Consider the following 24,427-nt stretch of genomic DNA (forward strand, 5'->3'; position numbering starts at 1 on the left):
CTATCATCTGTGCGAGACTAGGCGATGGGTCGAGGGGAAGGCTGAGAATAATTCTACGACAGGTCTCATTAGCATTCCTCTGAGCCATCTCCTTGATCAATTCTGCCTGCATCACCGGGTCTTGCACTTGTCTTTCCACTTGTGTTCTCAGACGGTCCACAAACTGCAAGAAATTCTCTGAAGGAAACTGTTTAATGTTAACATAACTGCCCTTAACTTCAATTGTTTGTAGTTGATAAAATGTTTTCTGCAACATTACAGATCTTATCTAAAACTGACTTGGATAACACTCGAGTTTGCTTTTCTTGACAGTGCCAATCACCTTCACCACACAGATGAACATGTGTAATATCATTATCATCATTGTCTTTTGCTTCGCCAGGAGTTTGGTGAATCTCGTAATAGTGTTGTCAAAGCTCTTTTCCACCTGCTTTACCACAAATCATATTCTGAGGGGGTTAACAGGCATCTGAATAGGTCTTTGATGTCACTGGGTACCATCTCATTTGAATTAAACGTTGTCCTCATCATGCCTTTAAAAATTTCACTGGATCTTCCAAATTCTCTCTGTATTTTGCAAATCTCCTTTTCATCTTGATAGGATTATGGCTAATAAGTTCTCCTGTTGTTTCTCCTACCAAGGTAAACAACAGGTGCCACAGCGGGTATGCTTCCATCAATATTTTTCTGAGTTCCTAAAATTTCTGCTACTCTTCCAGTGCCCAGGGAGGCAGGAAGTAATACCTCTCCCATCCCCTGGGGTCTGGCAAGAGGCAGCTCCACCCCCTCTCCCGGGGTCCCAGGGGAAGTTGCTCATGTCGCCTTGCTGCAAGGGAATTGCCCCCCCCCCCCCCCCCCCCCCGCAGTGTGGCTGTGGGCTGGAAGCTGCCCACCCCCATCCCCACCCGGGCTGGAGGCTGCAAGGGGTCCGCCCCCACCCCCGCCGTAGCTTGGAGGGAGGGGGAGGCAGTGGGAGGAAGGATGGGGCGGGACAGCCAAAGGCATGAATGGATTGGGCAAGGGATACAGAGTAGGGGTGGGAATAGGAGGGGAGAAGGAATTTTTGGAAGAAGAAGCAAGCACGTGGTGTCCGCCATTCCCCTCCACCACGCGGTGCTGTGGGAGACTCAAAAATCCTGGGCTGCTATGTTCAGTCCTGGAGTCCTGTTTCTGTGGAGGAGACTTGCTAAGCCCGTCCACTTCGGGAACGGAGGAATCAGGAAAAAGGCAAGGATTATTTGGAGAATTTATCTGTGACTGTGCTTCTTCTGCTTCTAACAGCTGCTTGCGAGCTTGCAAAAATATTAGAATAAATAAATGTCCTGGGTTGAAGTATATTCTATCACCATCTTCATGAACTGTTGAAACCAGGTGAGGCAGGGATCCCTGCCTCCTGCACTCTGGCTTATCTTCTGTTAATGGGCCCATCAGCACCTTTGCTGCACAGCTCACAGATGACCCCCTCCTGGACTACCTCCTGTTAATGGGCCCATCAGGCCTTATCACATGACTCACCATCCCATTGTGAGATGCTCTGCCCAGAGGGAGGAACCAAGCATTCCAGCCTGGATATAAGCTGAGACTCTGAACACCAGAGTGGGGGCTTACCCACTGGATTCCCAGAGGACCCGAGCTACCAGACCTTTCTACAGGATCACTGCTTCAGGAAGACCACCTCACCTGGACTGCTTCCATCACTCCGCTCAGGTTGTATTCTGACCCTGTCGGTGGTCTTTTGTATTATTGCATCTATTTTATTTTACTTTCTTTCCTTTTTTTTCCTATTAAATTGTATCTCTGACTTGGAGCCTCTCATTTGTTTTGCTTTCAAACCACTACATTTTTGGTGCCCAATGTGAGGCACAAGGCACTGAGAAAAGTCAGAATTACAATTTTGTATTGAAGAAGACACCTGTTCGCTATGATGCTCAACATGCTTACATGTGTCTTATTTCTATCTCTCTATATTTTTCCACAACTGGGGTACTATCTGCCAGTCTTAGTGCTCCTGCGTAGACCAGGATATGGTACTAAAATTGCTTTATTGGTCTATTATGTCCATTGCTTGATAAACTACAAGGAAATGAACATCATTCAGAATATACACCCAGTTTTGTTTTCTTGTTCTGGTCTAGGATGCTACATCTGGGGCCTCAACAATCTCACCCAGTCCCTGTGGAGCGGGGTGAAGAATGATTTTTTCCAGCTTTTCAGGCATGACACAGTAGTTTTTGAAAATATGGAGTACCCTCTGGATGCCAAGGACAGCATGATGTTGTTGTTAGTCCTGCTTTGTCTTCTCTGCATGGCTCGCACCATGCTTAGAATCAAAACACTACATGGTGTGATACAGCGTGTTCTGAAGGAAGCGGAAGAGGGAAAAAGAAGCAGAGCAACAGTATCAGTGTCTACACAGAGTGTCACAGAGGTGAAAGGAACCAAAGGCAAGGCAACAGTGTCCTCATCTACACAGACCTTCACAGAGGAGAAAGAAGCCAAAAGCGAGGCAACAGTGTCCACATCTGTGCAGACTGTCACCGAGGAGAAAGGGACCAAAGGTGCCATCAGCATCTCCACACAAACAATCACCAAACCTGAACAGCCTAAACCGGTAGGAGTTGCCCCCGTTCAGAGGAAGAAATCAAGGACCAAATCAGTCCTCATAGTGACTGATGAGGGTGCAGCAGGACCTTCACACTCAGCAGAAGACAGAGCCAGAAATTATCACTCGCTCTCTATCTCTGGGTGAGCTGCGTGACCTGTGAAGGGAATTCACCCGCCAGACCAACGAGTCCATCCTGACCTGGCTGCTCCACATCTGGGACGCTGCAGCCAATGACACCATTCTGCATGGAAGTGAGGCCAGGCAACTGGGACCGCTGTCCCGGGATGTGGTCATTGACCAAAAGATTGGGAAAACCCAAAAATCTCTCAGCCTCTGGCAGCGACTGCAAACAGGTGTGAAGGATAGATACCTTTGTAAAGAAGACCTCCAAGTGCACCAAGGAAAATGGAACACAATAGAACAAGGTATCCGATGCCTGAGGGAATTGGCTGTGTTGAAGATCATTTTTTCAGAAGATGAGAGATTTCCTAAAAACCCAGATAGTGTCCAGTGCACATCACGGATGTGGTTGAGATTTGCATGGCTTAGACCCGAGATGTACTTACGTTACCTGGCAACACTGCAATGGAGGGAAGGTGAGGACAGGGTAGGTGTCTTGGCTAATAAACTAAGAATTTACGAGGACACTGTCACTGCTCCAGTTCGTACCCATGTCTCGTCTGTGGAAACAAGACTGGCTGAGAAAGTCCGGAACTTGATTGAAGAAGGCCATCAGAAACTGAAAAAAGAACTTAAGGAAGAAATTTACCGTATCCCACCAGAGCCGATTAGAGTCTCTGCCATTAGGAGCAGGCGCTCCCCAGCCAGGGAGAGAGGATACACACCACGAGGTAACCTCTGGTCTTTTCTTCGGGAGCATGGAGAAGACATGAGGAAGTGGGATGGAAAACCCACTTCCTCCTTAGCAGCCCGGGTACATGAACTGAAAAGAGAAACACCTACCACAAAGAGCCCATCTAGAATCAATGTTGCTCCGGTCTCTCGTGCACAGAACTCCAGATGGTGCAGGAATGATGATATGACTGATCCTCTTGAAGGAACCTCAGAAACATATTTACAAGAAGAGAGTAATGTATGCCATGACCAGGAATAGGGGGGCCCTGCCTCTAGCCAGGTAGAGGAAAGGGACAATCGGATCTACTGGACTGTGTGGATCCGATGGCCTGGAACATCTGACCCACTGGCTCTGGTTGATACCGGTGCTCAGTGTACTCTGATGCCATCAAGGTATGTGGGAGCCGAACCCATTTCCATTTCTGGGGTGACAGGAGGATCCCAGGAGCTGACTGTACTGGAAGCTGAAGTAAGTCTAACTGGGAACGAATGGCAGAAACACCCCATTGTGACTGGTCCAGAGGCCCCATGCATTTTGGGCATAGACTATCTCAGAAATGGGTATTTCAAAGACCCAAAAGGATACCGCTGGGTTTTTGGCATAGCTGCTCTAGAGACAGAAGGCATCAGACAACTGAGTACCTTGCCTGGACTCTCAGACGACCCCTCTGCTGTGGGACTACTGAAAGTTGAAGAACAACAGGTGCTGATCGCCAGAGCAACAGTGCACCGTTGGCAATATCGCACCAACAGAGACTCTATGGTCCCCATCCATAAGATGATTCGTGAGCTGGAGAGCCAAGGAGTGGTAAGCAAGGCTCATTCACCCTTTAATATCCCTATATGGCCTGTGCGTAAGTCCAGTGGAGAATGGAGACTGACAGTGGATTACCGTGGCCTGAATGAAGTCACACCACCACTGAGCGCTGCCATACCAGACATGTTAGAGCTTCAGTATGAGCTGGAATCCAAGGCAGCAAAATGGTATGCGACCATTGATATTGCAAATGCCTTTTTCTCCATTCCTCTGGCAGCAGAATGCAGGCCTCAGTTTGCCTTCACCTGGAGGGGCGTGCAGTACACCTGGAACCCACTGCCCCAGGGGTGGAAGCACAGTTCCACCATTTGCCATGGACTGATCCAGGCTGCACTGGAAAAGGGTGAGGCTCCAGAACACCTGCAATACATTGACGACATTATCGTGTGGGGAAACACAGCAACAGAAGTCTTTGAGAAGGGAGAGAAGATCGTTCAGATTCTCCTGAAGGCTGGCTTCGCCATCAAGAGGAGCAAAGTCAAGGGACCTGCCAGAGAGATCCAGTTTCTGGGAGTGAAGTGGCAAGATGGACGGCATCAGATTTCCACCGAAGTCATCAATAAGATCACTGCAATGTCTCCATCGACCAACAAGAAGGAAACACAAGCTTTCCTAGGTGCCATAGGCTTCTGGAGGATGCACATTCCCGAGTATAGCCAAATCGTGAGCCCTCTCTACCTGGTTACCCGCAAGAAGAACATTTTCCACTGGGGCCCAGAACAGCAGCAAGCTTTTGCCCAGATCAAGCAGGAAATCACTCATGCGGTAGCCCTTGGCCCAGTCAGGATGGGACCAGATGTGAAGAATGTGCTTTACTCCGCAGCCGGGAACAACAGTTTGTCCTGGAGCCTTTGGCAGAAGGTGCCAGGGGAGACCCGAGGCCAACCACTGGGATTCTGGAGCCGAAGCTACAGAGGATCCGAAGCCACAGAGGATCCGAAGCCAACTACACTCCCACAGAGAAGGAAATCTTAGCTGCCTATGAAGGAGTCCAAGCTGCCTCAGAGGTGATTGGTACTGAAGCACAGCTGCTTCTGGCACCTCGACTACCAGTGCTGGGGTGGATGTTCAAGGGAAAGGTTCCTACCACACATCACGCCACCGACACCACGTGGAGCAAATGGATCGCCCTGATCACGCAGCGCGCCCATATTGGAAACCCAAATCGCCCTGGGATTCTGGAAATTATAACAAACTGGTCTGAAGGTGAGACCTTTAGATTATCCTCTGAAGAAGAGGAGGAGCAAGTGACACGGGCCGAGGAAGCCCCACCATACAACGAGCTACCAGAGAGTGAGAGACGATATGCCCTTTTCACCGACGGTTCCTGCCGAATTGTAGGTACTAACCGGAAATGGAAAGCTGCTGAATGGAGCCCCACACAACGAGTTGCACAAGCTACCGAGGGAGAAGGTGGATCGAGCCAGGTCGCAGAGCTTAAAGCTGTCCAGCTGGCTTTGGATATTGCTGAACGAGAGAAGTGGCCGAGGCTCTATCTCTACACCTGACTCGTGGATGGTGGCTAATGCTCTGTGGGGATGGCTGGACCGCTGGAGAAAGGCCAATTGGCAGCGCAGAGGGAAACCCATCTGGGCTGCTGAGATTTGGCAGGACATCGCCACCCGAGTAGAAAGGCTGACCGTGAAGGTTTGACACGTGGATGCGCACGTACCCAAAAGTCGGGCTAATGAAGAACATCATAACAACGAGCAGGTGGATCGAGCTGCCAAGGTGAAAGTATCACAGGTTGATCTAGACTGGCAGCACAAAGGAGAATTATTCCACGCTCGTTGGGCTCATGATGCCTCTGGTCATCAAGGGAGAGATGCAACATATCGATGGGCTCGTGACCGAGGGGTGGACATTACGATGGACAGCATCTCCCAGGCTATCCATGACTGCAAGACCTGTGCTGCAATCAAACAGGCCAAGCGAGTGAAGCCTCTGTGGTATGGTGGACGATGGTCAAAGTATAGGTATGGGGAAGCCTGGCAAATTGACTACATCACCCTTCCCCAAATCCGCCAAGGCAAGCGCTACGTGCTCACCATGGTGGAAGCAACCACTGGATGGCTGGAGACCTACCCTGTGCCTCATACTACTGCCCGGAACACCATCTTGGGCCTGGAAAAGCAGGTCCTGTGGAGACATGGCATCCCTGAGAGAATTGAGTCAGACAACGGGACTCATTTCAAGAATGGCCTCATAAGCACTTGGTCCAGAGAACACGGAATCGAATGGATATAGCATATCCCATATCATGCACCAGCTGCTGGGAAGGTGGAACGCTGCAATGGACTGCTTAAAACTACCCTTAAGGCACTTGGTGGAGGGACCATCAAAAATTGGGAACTGAACTTAGCAAAGGCCACCTGGATGGTCAATACCTGAGAGTCCATCAGTCGAGCTGGTCCTGCTCAGTCTGAATCCTTGCACACAGTGGATGGAGATAGGGTCCCTGTGGTACACATGAGAGGTATGTTAGGAAAGACTGTTTGGATTAATCCCACCTCGGGCAAGGGCAAACCCATCCGTGGGGTTGTCTTTGCTCAAGGACCTGGTTACACTTGGTGGGTGATGCAAAAGGATGGGGAAACCCACTGTGTACCACAAGGAGACCTTATTTTAAGTGAAAACTGTGTGTAGGTTTTCATTATATATATGTGTGTGTGTGTGTAGTTTAAGGAAGGCATTGATTTGGGATGATGTAGATGGTAATAGAATAAGGGGTGGATAATGTCCTGGGTTGAAGTATATTCTATCACCATCTTCATGAACTGTTGAAACCAGGTGAGGCAGGGATCCCTGCCTCCTGCACTCTGGCTTATCTTCTGTTAATGGGCCCATCAGCACCTTTGCTGCACAGCTCACAGATGATCCCCTCCTGGACTACCTCTTGTTAATGGGCCCATCAGGCCTTATCACATGACTCACCATCCCATTGTGAGATGCTCCACCCAGAGGGAGGAACCAAGCATTCCAGCCTGGATATAAGCTGAGACTCTGAACACCAGAGTGGGGGCTTACCCACTGGATTCCCAGAGGACCCGAGCTACCAGACCTTTCTACAGGATCACTGCTTCAGGAAGACCACCTCATCTGGACCGCTTCCATCACTCCGCTCAGGTTGTATTCTGACCCTGTCGGTGGTCTTTTGTATTATTGCATCTATTTTATTTTACTTTCTTTCCTTTTTTTTCCCTATTAAATTGTATCTCTGACTTGGAGCCTCTCATTTGTTTTGCTTTCAAACCACTACAATAAAGAAGCTTTTTCATCACCATTTTCGACTTTTAAAGTTAATAATTGTCCAATTTTATCCCAAAATGAAATGGAATTCAAATCTTGTATGGCAGAATGTGGGATTTTAGCTTACAGCCAGCAGACAAATTGTGTTAGTAACTTTTTAGGGATTCTAACATTATTAAAATATTTTAAGCTTTTGTAATATACTCTTTTGGTGAACAGATATCCGTACGCCCATGTTTGTGATGTTTTAAGAGCTAGCTGCCCAATATCTACCTTGTGACGTGAAAAAAACCACAGCACGATCTTTTTCCGACCCCTGCTCTCAGCCAAAAGAAACAAGGAGAGGTGGGGAAGCCCCGACTCCGGGAGAGCGTCACTGCTGCCGCTTCTCGCCCACTCCGGGGGCACTGGGGGAGTTCAAGCGCTGTAGTCTGGCTTCTGGGACCTTACCCGTGGAATGTATACCCCCGAAATGCGGGCACTGCCCGTCAGCACGGCCCCGCGCGCAGGGGGCTCCAGCAGCAAAAAAAACCCCTAAACTTCGCGTTTACACAACCGGCATATATTGGGTCCTAGCGCCCCCGGCAGCACACAGTTTCTACGATCCACTGGAAAAACTCCCCACCCAGCTAGGGGCTATTCCCGGGGTAGCCACAACACGAAGGGATCTCACCCGTCTCCTGTGGACCGTGGGTTTGCATGCGGGGGCGTCAGAAGTTCCTGTCCCAAGCCGACTTGCTTCTTGCATTGAGCAAGCTACCGACTCATCCTCAGACACCCGCAGCCGTGCAAAAAACAGCTGATAGGTGGTAGGGTAGTTGAACCGCTCAAAAAGCTTTTGAGACCCCTGGGTAGGGACTCCAGCTATTGCATGGGCTTTTAATATTGCATAAAAACCTACGTTGGGAACCAACTGAAATATCCCCCCTCAGCCCCCTGGGGCTAGCTCAGTTTCTTGAGAGGCTTTGGAGGGATATCTCAGGGACAGGACGAAAGATTCCAAAAGAGGCTCTTACCCCAGGATTATTCCAAGGCGTTTATTCTCAAAGATTTCCAGGGGGGTAAGAGAAAGAACAAGGAAGAACAGGGTCTTATCTAGTCTCCTGCTCAGGAAAGGATGGCTGGAATTCAGCCAATTATGTCAAGAAAGGAAGGAAAGGTCAAACCAAATGGTTACAGGCATTAGGGGTCTTGGGGGAAAAAACCATTCCCCAGAGAAATACAACACACCCCTCACTTCTTCCCAGGCTCAATTCCTGAATTCTCTACTTCCTCCTCACCCTAGCAGCATAGGGGAAGGAGGAATGGAGGTTGTCATCAGTTCATCACGTTCTTTCTGCTGCTCCTTCCTCCTCAGGGGGAGGAATCTTCACACTCTTCTCAAACATGGGGTTCCTCCCACAGGAAACAGTCTTTCACAAACTTCTCCAACATGAGTCCTTCCCACAGGGTTCAGCATGGGTACCTCTAGTGGGGTGCAGTCCTTCAGGCACAGGCTACGCCAGTTTGGGCTCTCCCATAAGGTCACAAGTCCTGCCAGCAAGCCTGCTCCAACATGGGCTCCTCTACCCACAGGTTCTGCCACGATCCTATTCCAGGGCAAGCTTCCCACGGGGTCACAGCCTTCTTCAGGCATCCACCTGCTCTACTGTGGGATCCTGCATGGGCTGCAGGTGGATCTCTGCTCCCCTGTGGATCTCCATGGGAGGCAGGGGGACAACCTTTGTCTCCATGGTCTTCACCACAGGCTGCAGGGGAATCTGCTCCAGCACTTGGAACACCTCCTCCTCCTCCTCCTTCACAGACCTTGGTGTCTGCAGAGTTGTTCCTCTCGTATTCTCACTCTGCTCTTCTCTGGCTGCAATTGTTTGTGCACAACAGCTTATTTCCCCTTCTTAAATATGTTATCACAGAGGTGTTGCTACAACCATCACTGATTGACTTGGCCTTGGACAGCAGTGGGTCCCTGTTGGAGCTGGCTGGCACTGACTGTCTCTGACATGGGGGAAGCTTCCAGCAGCTTATCATAGAAATCACTCCTGTAGCCCACCACCCTGACCTTGCCATGCAAACCAAATGCAAGAACATACCATAAAAATAGTCTGCCACATATCAGAAAGAATAGATGGCAAGGAAGAAACCACTGTTTAAGAAAACTAGCTAGTTGTTTATGTATAAAAAAACAATAGTTTTATGTCTCACAGCTTTTATATTGCTACCTACTATCGACACAGTATTTGAATGCCATCCATGCAGAATTAATAAATGTAAAATCAAGCTCCAGAACAGTTCAGGAACTTTAGGTTTTCTATCTTTCAGCATCCAAGTAGAGCTGGCTGAAATTTTTCCTCTGAAATATTCTTCTAATGAAAAACAAGCTATCTGTAAATTCAGAATTTACTGTTTGCTGAAGTGAAAGCTTTCTCTAACATGCTTTCTGCCTCCTAGCTGAGAAACCCTGAAGTTTCATGTCTTCTTGATAGACTGTCAGATATATTGCCTTAGAGCTAGGACTTTCAGATTCCTCAGGAGCTGTAATTGTCTGTCTTGGCTTTCTGTTTCTTTTCAGATTGGCCATCTTCCTTTCTGATGGGATTATCATGGCTAAAAAGGGTTAAAACATTTTATTTCTGCTGTCTTTAAATAAAGTTTCAGAAATTGCATTCATTCCTAAATTTTAAAGTCTTTTTGTTTGCGTCTTTCATAAAAGAAGAATTTGGAATTTCCTGAAATCAGGTTTTGGGTAACTCTGGTGATGTTCCTCCTTCAGAAGGTTCCCCTTTGGTTCATTTCAGTTTGGTTACAATAGATATTTTGTATCGCTTTCAAGTAGAGGGTGCTAGGTGAGGATTTTAGGAGTACTATTAAGTATGAATATAAAATGAAAGGCAGTTAAAAAGTGAAGTTTAGACTGGGCAGTGTTACATGCATTGTCCCAGAGAAGCTCTGTTGTTGTTATTCTTCATAAATGTAAATTGAGTTTGAGTCAGGGCCAAGACTTTGCCCTAACACTGGCCTTTAATACTGAATATGCAGATCCACTTGAGGAGGGGCCCAAGGGGCCCGTTGTATAAACAAATTGTCCTGGTTTAGGGCAAATTTGGGAGAAAACCCCTGAATAGGGTCCCTCTGGGGAGCAAACCCAAACAGCCCCTCCCCCCAACCGGTCCGGAAAAGAACTTCCTCGGAGAGAAGTGGAAAAACCTATTTATTTAACAAACAAAGTTCTCACAAGCATAAAAAATTAATAATATGAAACAATAAAATGTTGCGTTGTTCTGAAGTGAGATGGTAAATTCAGAAAGTCCTTTCTGTGGGTAGCTCAGCTCGCTCCAGTCTCTTATCAATCCCTCCACAGGTCCAGGCCTTGGTGGGACTCAGGTGCAAGCTCCCGGTGCTCCTGTGGGTTTTTCAGTCCAGAGCAGGTTTAACCAGTCCCAAGAAAAAGAGAAAAAAAAAAACAATCAAGGAAGCTTCTCTGCCTCAGCTAGCTAAACTAACTAAAAGCAAAAAAGATCTCTGTCCCATTGCTGGTCTGTGCTTCAGATGAACACAGTCTGGGAGAAGGAATGCAGAGGAGTGAACGCTGTTGTCTCAGAACAAACTAGGCGCTTCTTTCCCTGCTTCGCTCTCAAAACCAGTCTTAAAGGTACAGAACACAATATACAGCACAAACAGAATAGACGATTTGGGATACAAGCATTCAAAGTCACCCTAGGACACAAACACATATTTAATTTAATTTAATTTCATTTCATTTAATTTCATTTCATTTCATTTTATTTTATGGTGAGCAGGCTATTGTAACCCTCCATTATCTTACCAGACTATTACATGTCTTTATGATGCTTTTTTTAAAGACTCAAGAACTGATTACTATTTGCCATGACTATGGATCTACAAAGTAATCTATAATAGCTTGAGACTCACTAGATTAGATCAGGAAATGTGTTGACAACTAGTCTACATTCTGCTGTAGAACGTTCTGTAAATAGCTGCCCTTAACCAACTAAGTTAAACATAACATTTTTATTTTGTTAACATGTGTGTATCTTGAAGCCTCAGGGTTGGAACTGTGCAAGTGCTTTTTTTTCCCTTTCTTTTGAATTGGAGATTTTCACAGATATTTCATTCTTCCTCAGCCTTTTCTGGCCTGTGCCAGGTATAGTAGATCTGCTTCTCCCCTATTAGGAGTCAACTGAAAAATAGAGAGAAAATGTATATTTCTGTAATGGGAAGTATTGGGGTTCCCAATACCTCTGAGGGTCCAGCCCTTGCAGACAAATTGCATAAATTAATTAGCGAGATGGCATGATCGAGTGTGTCTTGAAAAAGCAAAAAGGTTTTAATAAGGAAAGAAAATAATACAAAAACAAAAGTAAAGCCAAGCACAGTATAGGGACAGGTCCCATCCACTTGCTACAAAACCCTGAAAATGTGAAAATGTGTGGAGCACCATTGTTCTTTCATTTTTCTACTTAACAATTGAGGATGGTTCCATTGGCAACCTGCCAATAGAAAGAGGTACAGGCTTTGATGAACAGTCACAAGGTCCAACAGGTGCTTCTCTCTTGGTACTGAGCCAAGTACTGTCAGAAGGGTATGGAAAGTTCTAGGTAAACTTCCTAAAATGTCTAGAGGTAAATTGAAACCCCTTTATATAGGAATGCCCACTGGGGTGTGGGGGGTGCCTTCCTACAGGGAAGAGATTTTTACTAACTCTTACGGGTAAAACAAATTATTCTGAAAAACATTACATGATCTTGTCACCAAAACTGCAGGAAAAACAAAAACCCTCCAACAACATTTTTAGAGAATCAAGGCATTACTTTATTCTGGCCAGGATGTTGTTCTGGCCAGGATGTGCAACAGAAATCATTTCATCCACACATTGCCTGGGTTGTGCAGAGAAAATCATTCTATCACACATGGTTTCTACTAGGCTTTTCACACACTTATACAGTCAAAACCCAGAGAAATTCATTGGTCAATGTTCATTGCTCCCAAGTTACAGTTCTTAGTATTTGGTTTCCGATTGGTTATTGATCCCTTTGCCTTTGATGTTAATTAGGTTCTCATTCCTTGTTCTCTTATCTCTTCTCAGACCAGATGTCACCATGCCAGAGGTGATGTTTGGAGATGATGTTTGTTAATGGTCGTTATTTTTTGTATATCTTCTGTGCTACTCCCAGTCTTGTTGAGATGTTAAGCTCATCAGGCCTTGAGTGGTGAAACAGTCCTTTGAAAAGAAACTTCAATTCCTTTCCCCCTGGGAAAAGGCAAACAAAACCCCTGATTAAAGTTATATTAAAAAAATTTTAAACTTTGTAACATTCCCAACACTTGGAGTGGTATAATTAAGGTCACTTTATCGAAAAATATTTTAAAAATAAATTCAGTTTTCATTGCTAAAGAAGGGGAAAAAAATTTTACCACTTAAATTGTTTGCATAATAATGTAACACTTTCTGGAAATAGAAAGAAGTATATATTTATCATGCCACAGCTGTAAGTTTGCTCGTGTAAAGTCTGATTTCAAAAATTTTTTTATGTAAAGAGGCTATTTAATTGAAAACAGTAGAGTGTAGGAGACTTTCTTTTTGTATATATTGCACACCATCTTTCATGTTTTTTGGCAAAGAAATGCCTGGTGCGAACCAAAATCTTAATTTACAGAATGGCTGACTTCTTTGTGAGTAACAGCTACTCAAATCGGCTCTGAGTTGACTTATCCAAAATCTTAAATGCCTTTGCAACTTTCTATTTATGGCCTTTTAAAAAAGTCTGTGACATATTTCAGTAATTACTTTCTAGAGATCCAGAGCTTTTTTAGAACTTTCTAAAGTATTGGTCATCTCTATAATCTATATTATCATGTTCCTAGAAATCTATATTTAATGGCATGCATTAGTGACTGGTTTGTCTTTAGCAGACTTCCGATGTATGCGTCTGATATCTCTATACATTGGCAGCTTTTATTTGCAAAAAGAATAAAATAAAATTGCATTGCCCTTGATTTAAGTGAGTCTTTGCTACTAGTTAGGATAATTTTGTGAAAGGGCATTTTGGTTTTTTTTAACTGAATTTTTCTCTGAAGAAGCACAAAGTGGATGTTTTCACAGAGATGCAACAACATGGGTTTTAGAAAGTCTTTCTGGATTGTAACAAGTGTTTTCACAGTAATTTCTCAAAAAACAAATAATTTCTCAGAAATATTTTGTTTTATCTTAGATACTGTTCTTGCATGTTTTTTATTATTTAACTGTTGCTACTCTTGTGAGAGACTAATGTTATGGTTAATGTCTTAAACATTGTTATGAAGGACTTTTTGCCCATTATGGCAAAACTGTATGTAAAAATATAGTTTAAAAAGTGTGGTAGTGTGGTTCATAGAACAAATGTAGCTTGAAGTTTGGCAGTCCATATTAGAACAACTGTATTGGGTTTGTGTGGTGAGGTTTTGGTAGCGGGGGGGCTACAGGGATGGCTTCTGTGCGAAGTGCTGAGAACTTCCTCCATGTCCAGCAGAGCAAATGTCAGCTGGCTTCAGGACAGACCCGCTGCTGGCCAAGGCCAAGCCAATTACAAATGGTGGTAACACTTTTGTGATAACATATTTAAGAAGGGGGGAGAAAACTTCATGAGAGCAATTGCAGCCAGAGAGGAGTGAGAATATGTGAGAGAAACAACTCTGCAGACCCCAAGGTCAGTGAAGGAAGGGGTGGAGGTGCTCCAGGTGCTGGAACAGATTCCCTTGCAGCCTGTGGTAAAGACCACGGTGAAGCAGCTGTGTCCCTGTTCTTGATATCTTGCTGGTTTGTTTTGCATCTCTTTCCTGAAGTTTCCCTTCTTTTTAAAGAGCAGAGACCAACTAATAGAGGATGAGTCTGTTTTGTCTTTCATGTTTCAGTACAGGAATGGTGTTGACTAGTGATGCTAGTGTATGAGGGACAGAGTACTATTTAGAGAATGCAGTAAGCCTCTTTTTCTATTTGCTTTCAGGTGGAAATGGAAATATCTTATTGCCTTTCATTCTTCACAGGGTTACACATCATTTTGGAATGATTGCATCTCCTCGGGATTGCGTGGCTGTATGTTAATTGAATTGGCATTGCGAGGGCGTCTTCAGTTAGAGGCTTGCGGAATGAGGCGTAAAAGTCTATTGACAAGAAAGGTAAGTGGAGGAAAATGGTCACATTTACTTTTGTGTTGTGCTTCAGGCAATATAATAGCTATAAATTAAGGGTGATTGTAACAAATATACTTTTTTTTCTTTATATGGGTTTTGGAGGTTAGGATTTTTTCCTTTTCTTTCTGTCATGGAATTTTGTCCCATTTGTTGCTAAGAGACAATAATGACCGGTACTTAAGAGAGACAAAAGATGTAGCCAAGGGGGAGGAGTGCAGATGGAGGCACTATCTTAGCTGGGGGGCTTTCTCTTGAGAAGGGCAGAGATACCGTGAGATTTTGGCTGGGGCCTGAGGGGCTGGGCTTCTCTCATTGTCTAGCTCTTGGGATTGAAGGGGAGACAGGCTGCAGTCCCTGTGGAAAGAATTCACCATACTGCTGCTGCCCTGCCCTGCCATTTCTCTGCCACTGCTCTGGGTATTTTGCTACACTAACTCCTCACTCCCTGCCTGTTGGGACACCCCGTGGCTCCTGCTACAGCTGTGGAGTTTCTGTTACATTTTGTTTGCCTCTCTGGGCAAACTGCCATTCCAGCTTGCTGCTTCCAAGGTTCCTGCTACAGCTCATTTCACTATCTGGAGGGACACTGGGACCCACTGCCCCCGTGAGGCTGTAAAGGAAGCCCTTTTTCAGTATCTTCCACTGGCTGCACCTGCCATTACCCACATGAAGAAGCGACTGAGCTGGCACCACAGCACCCTCTGCAGCCATGGAAAAATTAGCGCACCTGCCTTGCTCAGCTGGGAGCCAACAGCACCCCTGCCGGCTGTGACCATAACTGCACCAAAGTGGAAAGTGCTTGACAGCTGAGAGAAGGCTATGGTTGGGTTTCTGGTTTTGTTTGTTGTTGCTGCATTTGTTGCTGTTTTTTTGCCTTGTTATACATATACCTACTAGCAAAGAACTGTTATTCCTTTTCTCATATCTTTGCCTGAAAGCCCCTTAATTTCAAAGTTATAATAATTTGGAAAAATAGGGTCATATTTTCCATTTTACAGGCAGATTCCCACCTTCCTTGACAGACACCTATCTTTCAAACCAAGACAATGGGGATAGGGATTCTGAGCAGTGACCTAAGATAGGTGCAGAGTTATTACCTAAAAAGTTTTAATGGTGAGCTGAAGTACCTTGTAAAATCTTCTGCATTTGTTCTCTGTTCCTGTTTGTTCTCTTGATGTGTTCATGCTGCATACAATCAGTTGGCAGTGGCTCTGGCCAGGGTGTGGTGGCAACATTTGCTGCTGAGAAGCCAGTAGCACTAGTTGTAAACTGCTGAAAGAACTGGATTTTGCAATGTTCATGAGATGTAGGTTGGGGTTGAGAGGGATGGCTGAGAGACTCAGGTGTATCTTGCAAGTCACGAGTTTAATACTGGTGTACACAGTGTAGCAATTAGTGCTTGCAGTGCATGTGTTGGGGTTTAGTTCTCCTTTTGTTTCTTTCTCTTTGAGAATTTTCTCCCATTTTTTCTTGCTGAGACAATAATGACTGAGTACTTAAGAGAGACACAAGAAGTTTCCCTGGGAAGGGTGCAACTTGCTGTCCTCTTATCTGGGTGGTTTCTCGTGGAGGGGCAGAGATACCACGAGAATTTGGCTCGGGAAAAGGGGTTGGGTGCAGCTCCCACCTCTCTCTTGCTCTCGACTTCGGAGGAGGACGGTTGGAGCTGCTGCCTGGGGGGGGGGAGGAATTTGCTACTACTGCAGAAGCCCAACCAGGTCCTTCTTCTTCTGCCGTGGGGTGAGTTTTTGCTCATGAGAGCAACTACTGAACTGGGACCTTATTAATACCCTACCTCACTAAAAAACAAGGACTTTCACCATCTGCTCAGGTGCCTCAGGAGAAAACCCCAGAATCCCCGAGCCCCCTCCCCCTCCAAGTGGGCCTCTCTCTCTCAGCCGTGTTCAGGAGTTGGGCAGCCACTGCCCAGCCCTCACCGTTTTCTCTGCCACTGCTCCGAATTTTCTTTGCTACACTGTAATTTGTACTCCCTGCTTGCCCAGATGCCTCACAGTTCCAGCTACAGATGCCAAGTTTCTGATACATCTCATCTACCGATCTGGGACTTTGCTCATCCCTGTCTTCCCAGCTTGCTACTCTGAGGTCCCTGCTACAGTTCCTTTTGCTATCCAGAGGGGCCACTGGAATCGGCTGTCCCTGGCTGTCCCTTTCATAAAAGAAGCTCCTTCTCCATCTCTTTCTGCCGGCTGCATCTGCCATTGTCCAGTTGGAGAAAAGATTTCTGGACTCGTGCCACAGCACCCTCTGCAGCCACGGGGGAATCATCACACCTGCTCCGCCCACTGGGAGCCTGCCAGCACCCCTGCCTGCTGCAACCATTAACTACACCAAAGAGGAAAGTGCCTGCAGCTGAGAAGGCTGTTACTGGGTTTCTGGTTCTGTTTGTTGTTGCTGCCATAGTTGCTGTTGTTTGTTTGCCTTGTTATACATACTAGTAAAGAACTGTTACACCCAAGGTGGACTTAAAATGGTGACAAAATGGACAACCGGTTGTCACGATCCGCTCACACAAGCGGGGTTCGTGATGGTTCGTTTTAGGGATCTCAGAGCACGAAAGACATAGCGGGGGACAAACTCAGTTTACTCAATCACAAATGCACCTTTATTTAGTGCCAACAAATGCGATAGTAGGGAGAGAAAAAGAGAATAGTTAGAAAAACAGAAAAGAGGGGAAGGGGATTATAGCTACCAGCATGGAGGGTCGAGTCCTCGAGGCTTTTGAAGATGCCTATAGACACGAGTTTCTCCAGTGGGGTGATCACAAAAGTGAGCGGGGGTCTCCAGGGTTTTTATAGTCCTCTCCGAAGCGACAGGCAGTTGGCCAAACAGGTGGGGGAAATCATTGTAGTGTGTTCATTTAGAGAACCCAGAACAAGTCGGTCGTCAGCAGGTACAGTGTCAACCAGTACAAGTCAGCAGGTGCAGTGTCAGCAGGCACAGTCACTTCACCGTGACTTGCCCATTGTTTCTGCTCAGATTCTGATGTTCCGATATGGGTGCTGGGTTTTTCCATCAAACACACCTGCAGGCAGCACTTGGCCAACATCCCACCTCAGCCAGGCCAGAACTCCTGTATTGAGATTTTAAAGTCCCTTTTAGGGGTTTCAGTCTCTGTCCTTGACGATGGTTGTGAGGCAGATGAGGGATCTTCAGACCGTCTCTTACAAGGTCTTACACTTTTCTAAGTTTTGGTCCATTTGCATATTGGGGTTTAATTGTCCAGTTACATCTTTGGGTTGCGAAGCCTCATCTTTCTTGTTTTCTTTCTTCAGTCAACTGTAGTTTATGCTTTTGGGCCTGAAAGTTGTACTCATTGTCCTTGGTTTTCAGCAGGAAAAGGATTTGTTTTGTCTATCTACTCTGTGAAGTGAGCTTACTAGCACTTAATATGAGGCTCAGAACTACACCCCTAGGCAGCACAGAATCTGAAAAACATTCAAGTTAAGGCATCACAACCAATTCCTTATCCACTGAAGAGTCCACCCATTGAATCCTTCTTTCTCCAATTTTGAGAGAAGGATGTGGAGGACCATGTCAAAAACTTTACAGTAGTCCAGATAAAGGACATCTGTAGCCCTTTCCTTTTCCATTGATGTAGTTACTCCATTGTAGAAGGCCACTGGGTTGGTCAGACAGGACTTGCCCTTGGTGAAGCTGTGCTGATTGTCCTGAATCACCTCCTTGTCCTCCATGTGTCTTAGCATAGCTTCTAGGAGAATGTGTGCCATGATCTTCCCAGGCCCGGAGGTGAGGCTGACAGGCTTGTAGTTTCCAGGGTCTTTCTTTCTACCCTTTTTAAAGATGGGCACAATGTTTCCTTTTTTCCTGTCACCTAGGACTTCACTTGACTACCCTGATTTTTAGAATGTCATGTAGCTTGATAACTACATCAGCTAATTCTCTCAGGACTCTGATTCATCACATTAGGTCTCAGACATGTTCAGTGAGGTTCCTCAGGTGGTCATGAACCAGATCTTTACTTACTGCTGCTGAAGCTAGAAATGTGGGATAGGGAATTTACACTGGAACTTTATAAAGCATATAGAAAAAGGAGTAAACATATAATGCTCAGAGTTAAGTGTTCTGCCCCTCCTAAATCCCTCAGCTAGCCAGGCACCCCTGATAGGTTGTGTTATTCTATGTATTATGTCCAGAAGATGTTGAATGTTGTCATCCATACTAGCTGATTAAGCAGTTATGTTAAAGCAGCACCTGCCTTCAAACTTGGAACAGCATTTATGATGTTGAAGAGAGAGGTAGTTTATCAGTAATCGATGTAAGGTTCCTCAGTGTACAGTAGTTACTTCCAAATTTAAGGCAATAGTTGCCTTGGATGTCCAATTAAAACCTTGTACAAGAGCACACACCAGGTGCTCTTTATTTGCTTCTTGAAAAGAGTAATAGGTTAGTTACAGTAAAAACCAAGCACATACCAGTATTTACATATTGATCTTGCAGAAATGTATCCAAGGTATATGCTCGTAGTACAAGCCTACAAAGCATGATGAGCCAACACGTGAAAAGGAAGGAAAACAGGAGTGTCATCTCCTCCCAGTAATACATACACCGTTGCTCCAGCTTGTTCAGCCAATATTGCTTCAGGCTTGGTAACTTGACATGGGGTAATTGCCCACAGATTGAAGAGCTGTGGCTTGCACTTTTTCAGATCAAACTGCTATTTGGTATTGGGTTTCTAATACCAATAACAGTTCCAATGCTATCCCCCTAGATAAGGCACAGGAAATCATCAAACATACCTGAAATACAAGAAGCCAAGAATATGATTAAAAGAGGATGTAAAATAAGGGGAGAAGTCAGAGTATAGGACCATACTGTACTGTCAGGGGTGTTGCAAATGAGTGGTACAGCTGTCTCAATTGTCTGGGGGATAACTATCATCTATTTCAGGCCATGCTTTTGGGCAGAGCTTTTGTAGCTAGGAAAGCAGCCAGGGGGTCCAAGCATTCAGTGCTGGGACATCCTGGAATGTGGGGAGTCACCATCACAGCCTTGCAGTCTCCAACTTTTTTCTAGCCATGACATGGTTGTTCCTGGATCCTGCTGACTATACGAAATGTTTGAGTCAACTCAGGCAGAATAACCACAAACTCATGGCTGAAACACAAAGAGTAAATTAATTTTTGTTATCTTACTAACCAGAGGATCTTCAAAGGAGCACGTGGGCAAGGGTACACAGGAGGGGATGCAGGCAGCATTAAGCTCTGTTCCTTCTAACAGTCACCTTGTCATGGAAGGATATCAAGTTATTCAAGCAGGACCTGCTTTTCCTAAACCCATGATGGCTGGGCCTGATCCCTTGATTTTCCTATATGTGCTGCATGATGGCACTCAAGATGATTTGCTCTGCAACCTTTGCTGGCACTGAGTTCAGGCTGTCAGGCCTGTAGTTCCCCAAATCCTTCTTCCAGCCTTTCTTCTAAATGGGCATCACATTTGCTAACTTTCAGTCAGCTGGGACCTCCTGGTTGACCAGGACTGGTGAGGAATGATTGAAAGTGTCTTAGTGAACCAGTCAGCTCCCTCAGTACCCTTGGGTGGATCCCATCTGACCCCATAGACTTGTGTGTGTCCAAGTGATGTAGCAGGTTGGTGACCATTTCCCCTTGGATTATGGAGTTTTCATTCTGCTCCCCATCCCTGTCTTCCAGCTGAGGGGGCTGGGTACCTGCAGACCAACTGGTCTTACTATTAAAGACAGAGCTGAAAAAGACACTAAGTACCTCAGCCTTATCCTTTGTTGCTATGTTTCTCCCTCATCCAATAAAGGAGATTTTCCTTGGCCCTTCTTTTGTTGACAGTGTATTTATAGAAATATTTCTATTGTCTTTTATGACAGTAGCCAGATTAAGTTCTAGTTGGGCTTTGGCACTTCTAATTTTCTCCCTGCACAACTTCATGACATCCTTGTAGTCCTCCTGAGCTGCCTGCCCCTTCTTCCAAAGGTCATAAACTCTCATTTTTTTTCTGAGTTCCAGTCAAATCTGTCTGTTCAGACAGGCCATTCTTCTTCCTTGCCAGCTTGTTTTTTTGGCACATGGGGACAGCCTGTTCCCATGCCTTTGAGATTTTCTTCTTGAAGAATGTCCAGCCTTCCTGGACTCATTTGCTCTTCAGGACCACCTCTCAAGGGACTCTGTCATCCAGTGTCCTAAACAGCCTGAAGTCTGGCCTCTGGAATTCCAAGGTGGCAGCTCTGCTAACAGTTCTTGTGCTGTTAGGACTCTGGAGTTAGCCAAGAAGCATCTGTCAGTACATCTTCCTTCAAAAAAAGAGCAGATTCTTGAGCATAGGAGAGAGGTGGATGTGCTTCCCCTGTTGTCTATCTGCATGTTCTGGGAAAAGAAGGGGAAAGGAAATACAGTGTAAGTGTGAACCAAAATACTTTTGTTTGAGAGTAGGGTGTGCTGGTTTTAAAACTCAGTGGGAAAATTAAGCCCACTCAAACCACCCCCTTTCAATAGTGGAGGAAAAAAACTAGGAGAGATTATAAGTTGGAGTCGCAATTTACTGAAGAAATTGTAATGAACATGCCAGTTGGACAAAAGATTGGTTTACCCACAAAAAAGGGTATTCACCACTGAAAGATGTTACCTGGCCCACTAGGACAAAACCAAGATGGTGGCTGTTCCCAAGCTGCTGGCTCCATGTAGTTTCCCCAGAAAAAGACAAGATGGTGGCTGTTCCCACACTCTGCACCATGTGGCCCCCTGGGAAAAATGACAAGCTGGTGGAGGGCTCCTGCACTGGACCAGTGGCTCAAGAGAACAAAGGAAACAATGTAGCAAACGAGTTTCCAAGGTTTAATGCCCTCCCCTATCAAGAAAACAATGGAAAACAGAGTCAAAGCAAAACCTGGAATGCTATTTTGTCCAAAAGAAGTTATGCTACTGAGCTGCTAACTCCACATCACCCAGCAGGGTTCTCCCTGGTGCCTTCGATGTCAGGTGGCAGCTGGGGTCTTGCAGGGCAACTCCATCTCCCGAGTGAGCCTGACAAAAGAAAGGGGACCCCTCCACGTCTGCCCATGTTTTTTAAAGGGGACAAAACCACTACCTTCCACAACCAGGGCGTCAAGGTCTGGTCCGGTGGTGAAGATGCCGTGACCTTCCTTGCTAGAAGCATCTTCAAAAAGACACCTAGATTGACGGAGGCACAGGCAGTCTCAGGCGGAGAGTGACTCAGCTCTTTGTGCATCCTTAGGTGCAAAGTGATCAGCCTTTTAGGTGCACTATCAAGTGCAGTGATTTGCTCTTTGTGAGGCTGCCTGAGCAGCAGAGCCACGTTTGCCACCCCAGGTGATGCAGGAGTAAAAGTGAGATGGGGTCTTTCCAAACTCCAGGAAAGCTTCTTTATTCCACGAAGTCCACAGGGAAAGAACTCCCTGGTTCCAGGGGAGAGCTATTATATAGGGTAGCTAGGGGTGGGGTTTTACAACTTGGCCAATGGGGAGAGGAATTGTGAAAGGGACCAATCAGGGGAAGGATCCAAAACGGACCAATCGGCTGGGGTAAAAAAGAACCAATGGGGTATAACTGATTAACACATTTCTTCACCATAACATAGGGAGCTGTTTGCCAGGGTTTCTTCTTTAGGGGGTTGTGTTTATATTCTGTCTGGCCTAACTGCTCTCTTTCTAAGGGGGCATGTTTTTAATATAATCTGGATTCTCTCCAGGGGAGTGTGTTTGTAATAACACTGGCTTAACAGCCTCCACAACTCCCCTTGAGCCACAAGGAAAATTCTCAAAGGGATTTCCCAAAGGAGAGTCCCTGCAAACTGAGACAGTCTAGGAGCTGCACACTCTCCAAGGGAGTGAATCGTCTTCTGTGGATGGTTCAGGGACCACCACACCAGGGCAAGAAAAATGTTCTGGTTCCTTGCTGTCTTGGTTTAGGAAGACAGGTATCTGCTAGGTAAAATTACAATCAGAGGCTTTTTGGCAAAGATTTGGGAAACAGGAATAGTAGTTCTTTACTAGTATGTAATACAAAGCAAACAAACACAAAAAAAACTCCCCCCCCCACCAAACAACTACAGCATTAATGACAAACGACAACAGCACCAAGAACCTTGAGGGCTTTGTTTCACAAAACCCAGGGCAGTTTGGTTTCGGTGTCCCTGCAGGATCCTCAGAGCACCAAGCTGGAACAGTGGAAAAGTCCCGGGCTGGTAGCTGGGATGGCAGGGTGTCCCGGCAGGCAGGGGCAGGATGTCCCGGCAGCGCAGGGAGTGCAGGGTCACGCTGCAGCAAGAGGAGCAGCGCCGAAGAAGTTCGAAGGCGAGGCAGAAAAGCGACTCAGCTTCTGCTCGGCGTGCTTTGCGGCGGCTGAGATCCTCGAGGAGCGGCCGACACGCGTCTCCCGAACGCCGGAAGCAGAAAAGCACGCAGCTGCCTCAAGCTGTGTCTTTTACCTGCGTTATCTCCCCCTTCCACCTTTTGTCCATCTCTTTGTTTCAGCCAAGCACTCTCAAGTATCCAACACCCGGTCCCCTTGGCAACCCGTGGGGAAAAAATTCCCCAGAGAAAGAAGGAACAAACCCAACCCCCAACACTTGCCAAAAGCTGCTCCCCCTCCAATGAAGTGGGTGGTGTGGAATAAAAAGCACTAAAATTCTTCCCCTTCTCCCTGTACCTTGGACATAAGGATAATTAGAAGAATCTGTGCACTGAATATGCAATGTAGCAGAGATGTGAGAAGAAATAGTGCTGTATGCCTGGCTGCAGAGAACAGTAAATTTAGAAACAAAATCACTCTGTATTTTTGTTCCCAAGAGCTTATAGACTCCTGAGTTGAATGGGAGAATCTATACTTACAGGTCTTTCCTCTAAATACTTGTATGTTTAGGCTCATACAGTCATGGTGGATTATATTCAAAAGAGCTTCTTAATCTTCTTTACAGTGATAGAAAAACGTATCTTAGCCCCAAGTAAGCAAGAAAAGCTGTTTTCTGAACTTTTTTTTTTAATTGCTTTAAAAATGCTTTTACGTTTGGGATACATCTCTTTAGTGAGGTTTATGTTAATGTGTTTGTTTGTTTTTATAAAGCAGGTCAAAACAATGACTTCACATCTTACCTGTTAAAGTGAGATGGTGAGTAGTAGGTTACCAACTGCAGTAAACTGGAGTGATCCAGTGTAACTAAGGTTACTGTGAAACAAATCATATTAATCATATCAAAGAAATTAAAGTACTGATGGAATGTAATTTTTAAAAAGAAGTAAAGATAAATATGTTGGGTGGTTTTAGGCTAATTATTGAAGGGTGGCTATTAATAACCACAGTCTAGTAGCTTAAAAACTCAAAGTATGCTCTTGTATAATTAGAGAAACTCCAAAAAATTTGGTCTTCATACAAACCTGGAAGATATGTAATATCATTATATAAGGTTAATAAAGGTTTGTGCAAACTTGTAAATCAGAAAGATAAATATGCATTGTTTTGTGTTTAGTTTTAAAAATGAACTGCCTGGATTAAAACATTGCTATGTTCTTGAAACTAAACATCTGATATTTATGGCTGGAGCGATGTCCAGCTTCAAAAAGTGGAGATGAGACCAGTATCTGAAGGAACCATTTAATCTTGATGCAGTAACAGAAAATCATATTTTTCTGGTTACTCCCTGTCACGATCCGCTAATACAAGCAGGGGTCATGATGGTTCATTTGTTGA

The 24,427-nt window shown here is 45.5% G+C and overlaps 1 protein-coding gene across 2 annotated transcripts in view; it reads left to right on the forward strand.

Moving 5' to 3' along the window:
* The window catches only part of LOC136302510 (Golgi phosphoprotein 3-like), a 135,063-nt gene that overhangs the window by 52,100 nt on the left and 58,536 nt on the right, over window positions 1–24,427 (forward strand). For both annotated transcript variants that reach the window (XM_066205983.1, XM_066205984.1), the window contains exon 2: window positions 14,568–14,699. In XM_066205983.1, the coding sequence (XP_066062080.1) occupies window positions 14,568–14,699 (132 nt within the window). The remainder of the gene's footprint in view (window positions 1–14,567; window positions 14,700–24,427) is intronic.

This window comes from Chamaea fasciata, unplaced genomic scaffold (assembly GCF_029207755.1).
Source record: "Chamaea fasciata isolate MVZ Bird 193981 ecotype frontalis unplaced genomic scaffold, bChaFas1.0.hap1 SCAF_29, whole genome shotgun sequence".
NCBI classification, from domain to species: Eukaryota; Metazoa; Chordata; class Aves; order Passeriformes; family Sylviidae; genus Chamaea; species Chamaea fasciata.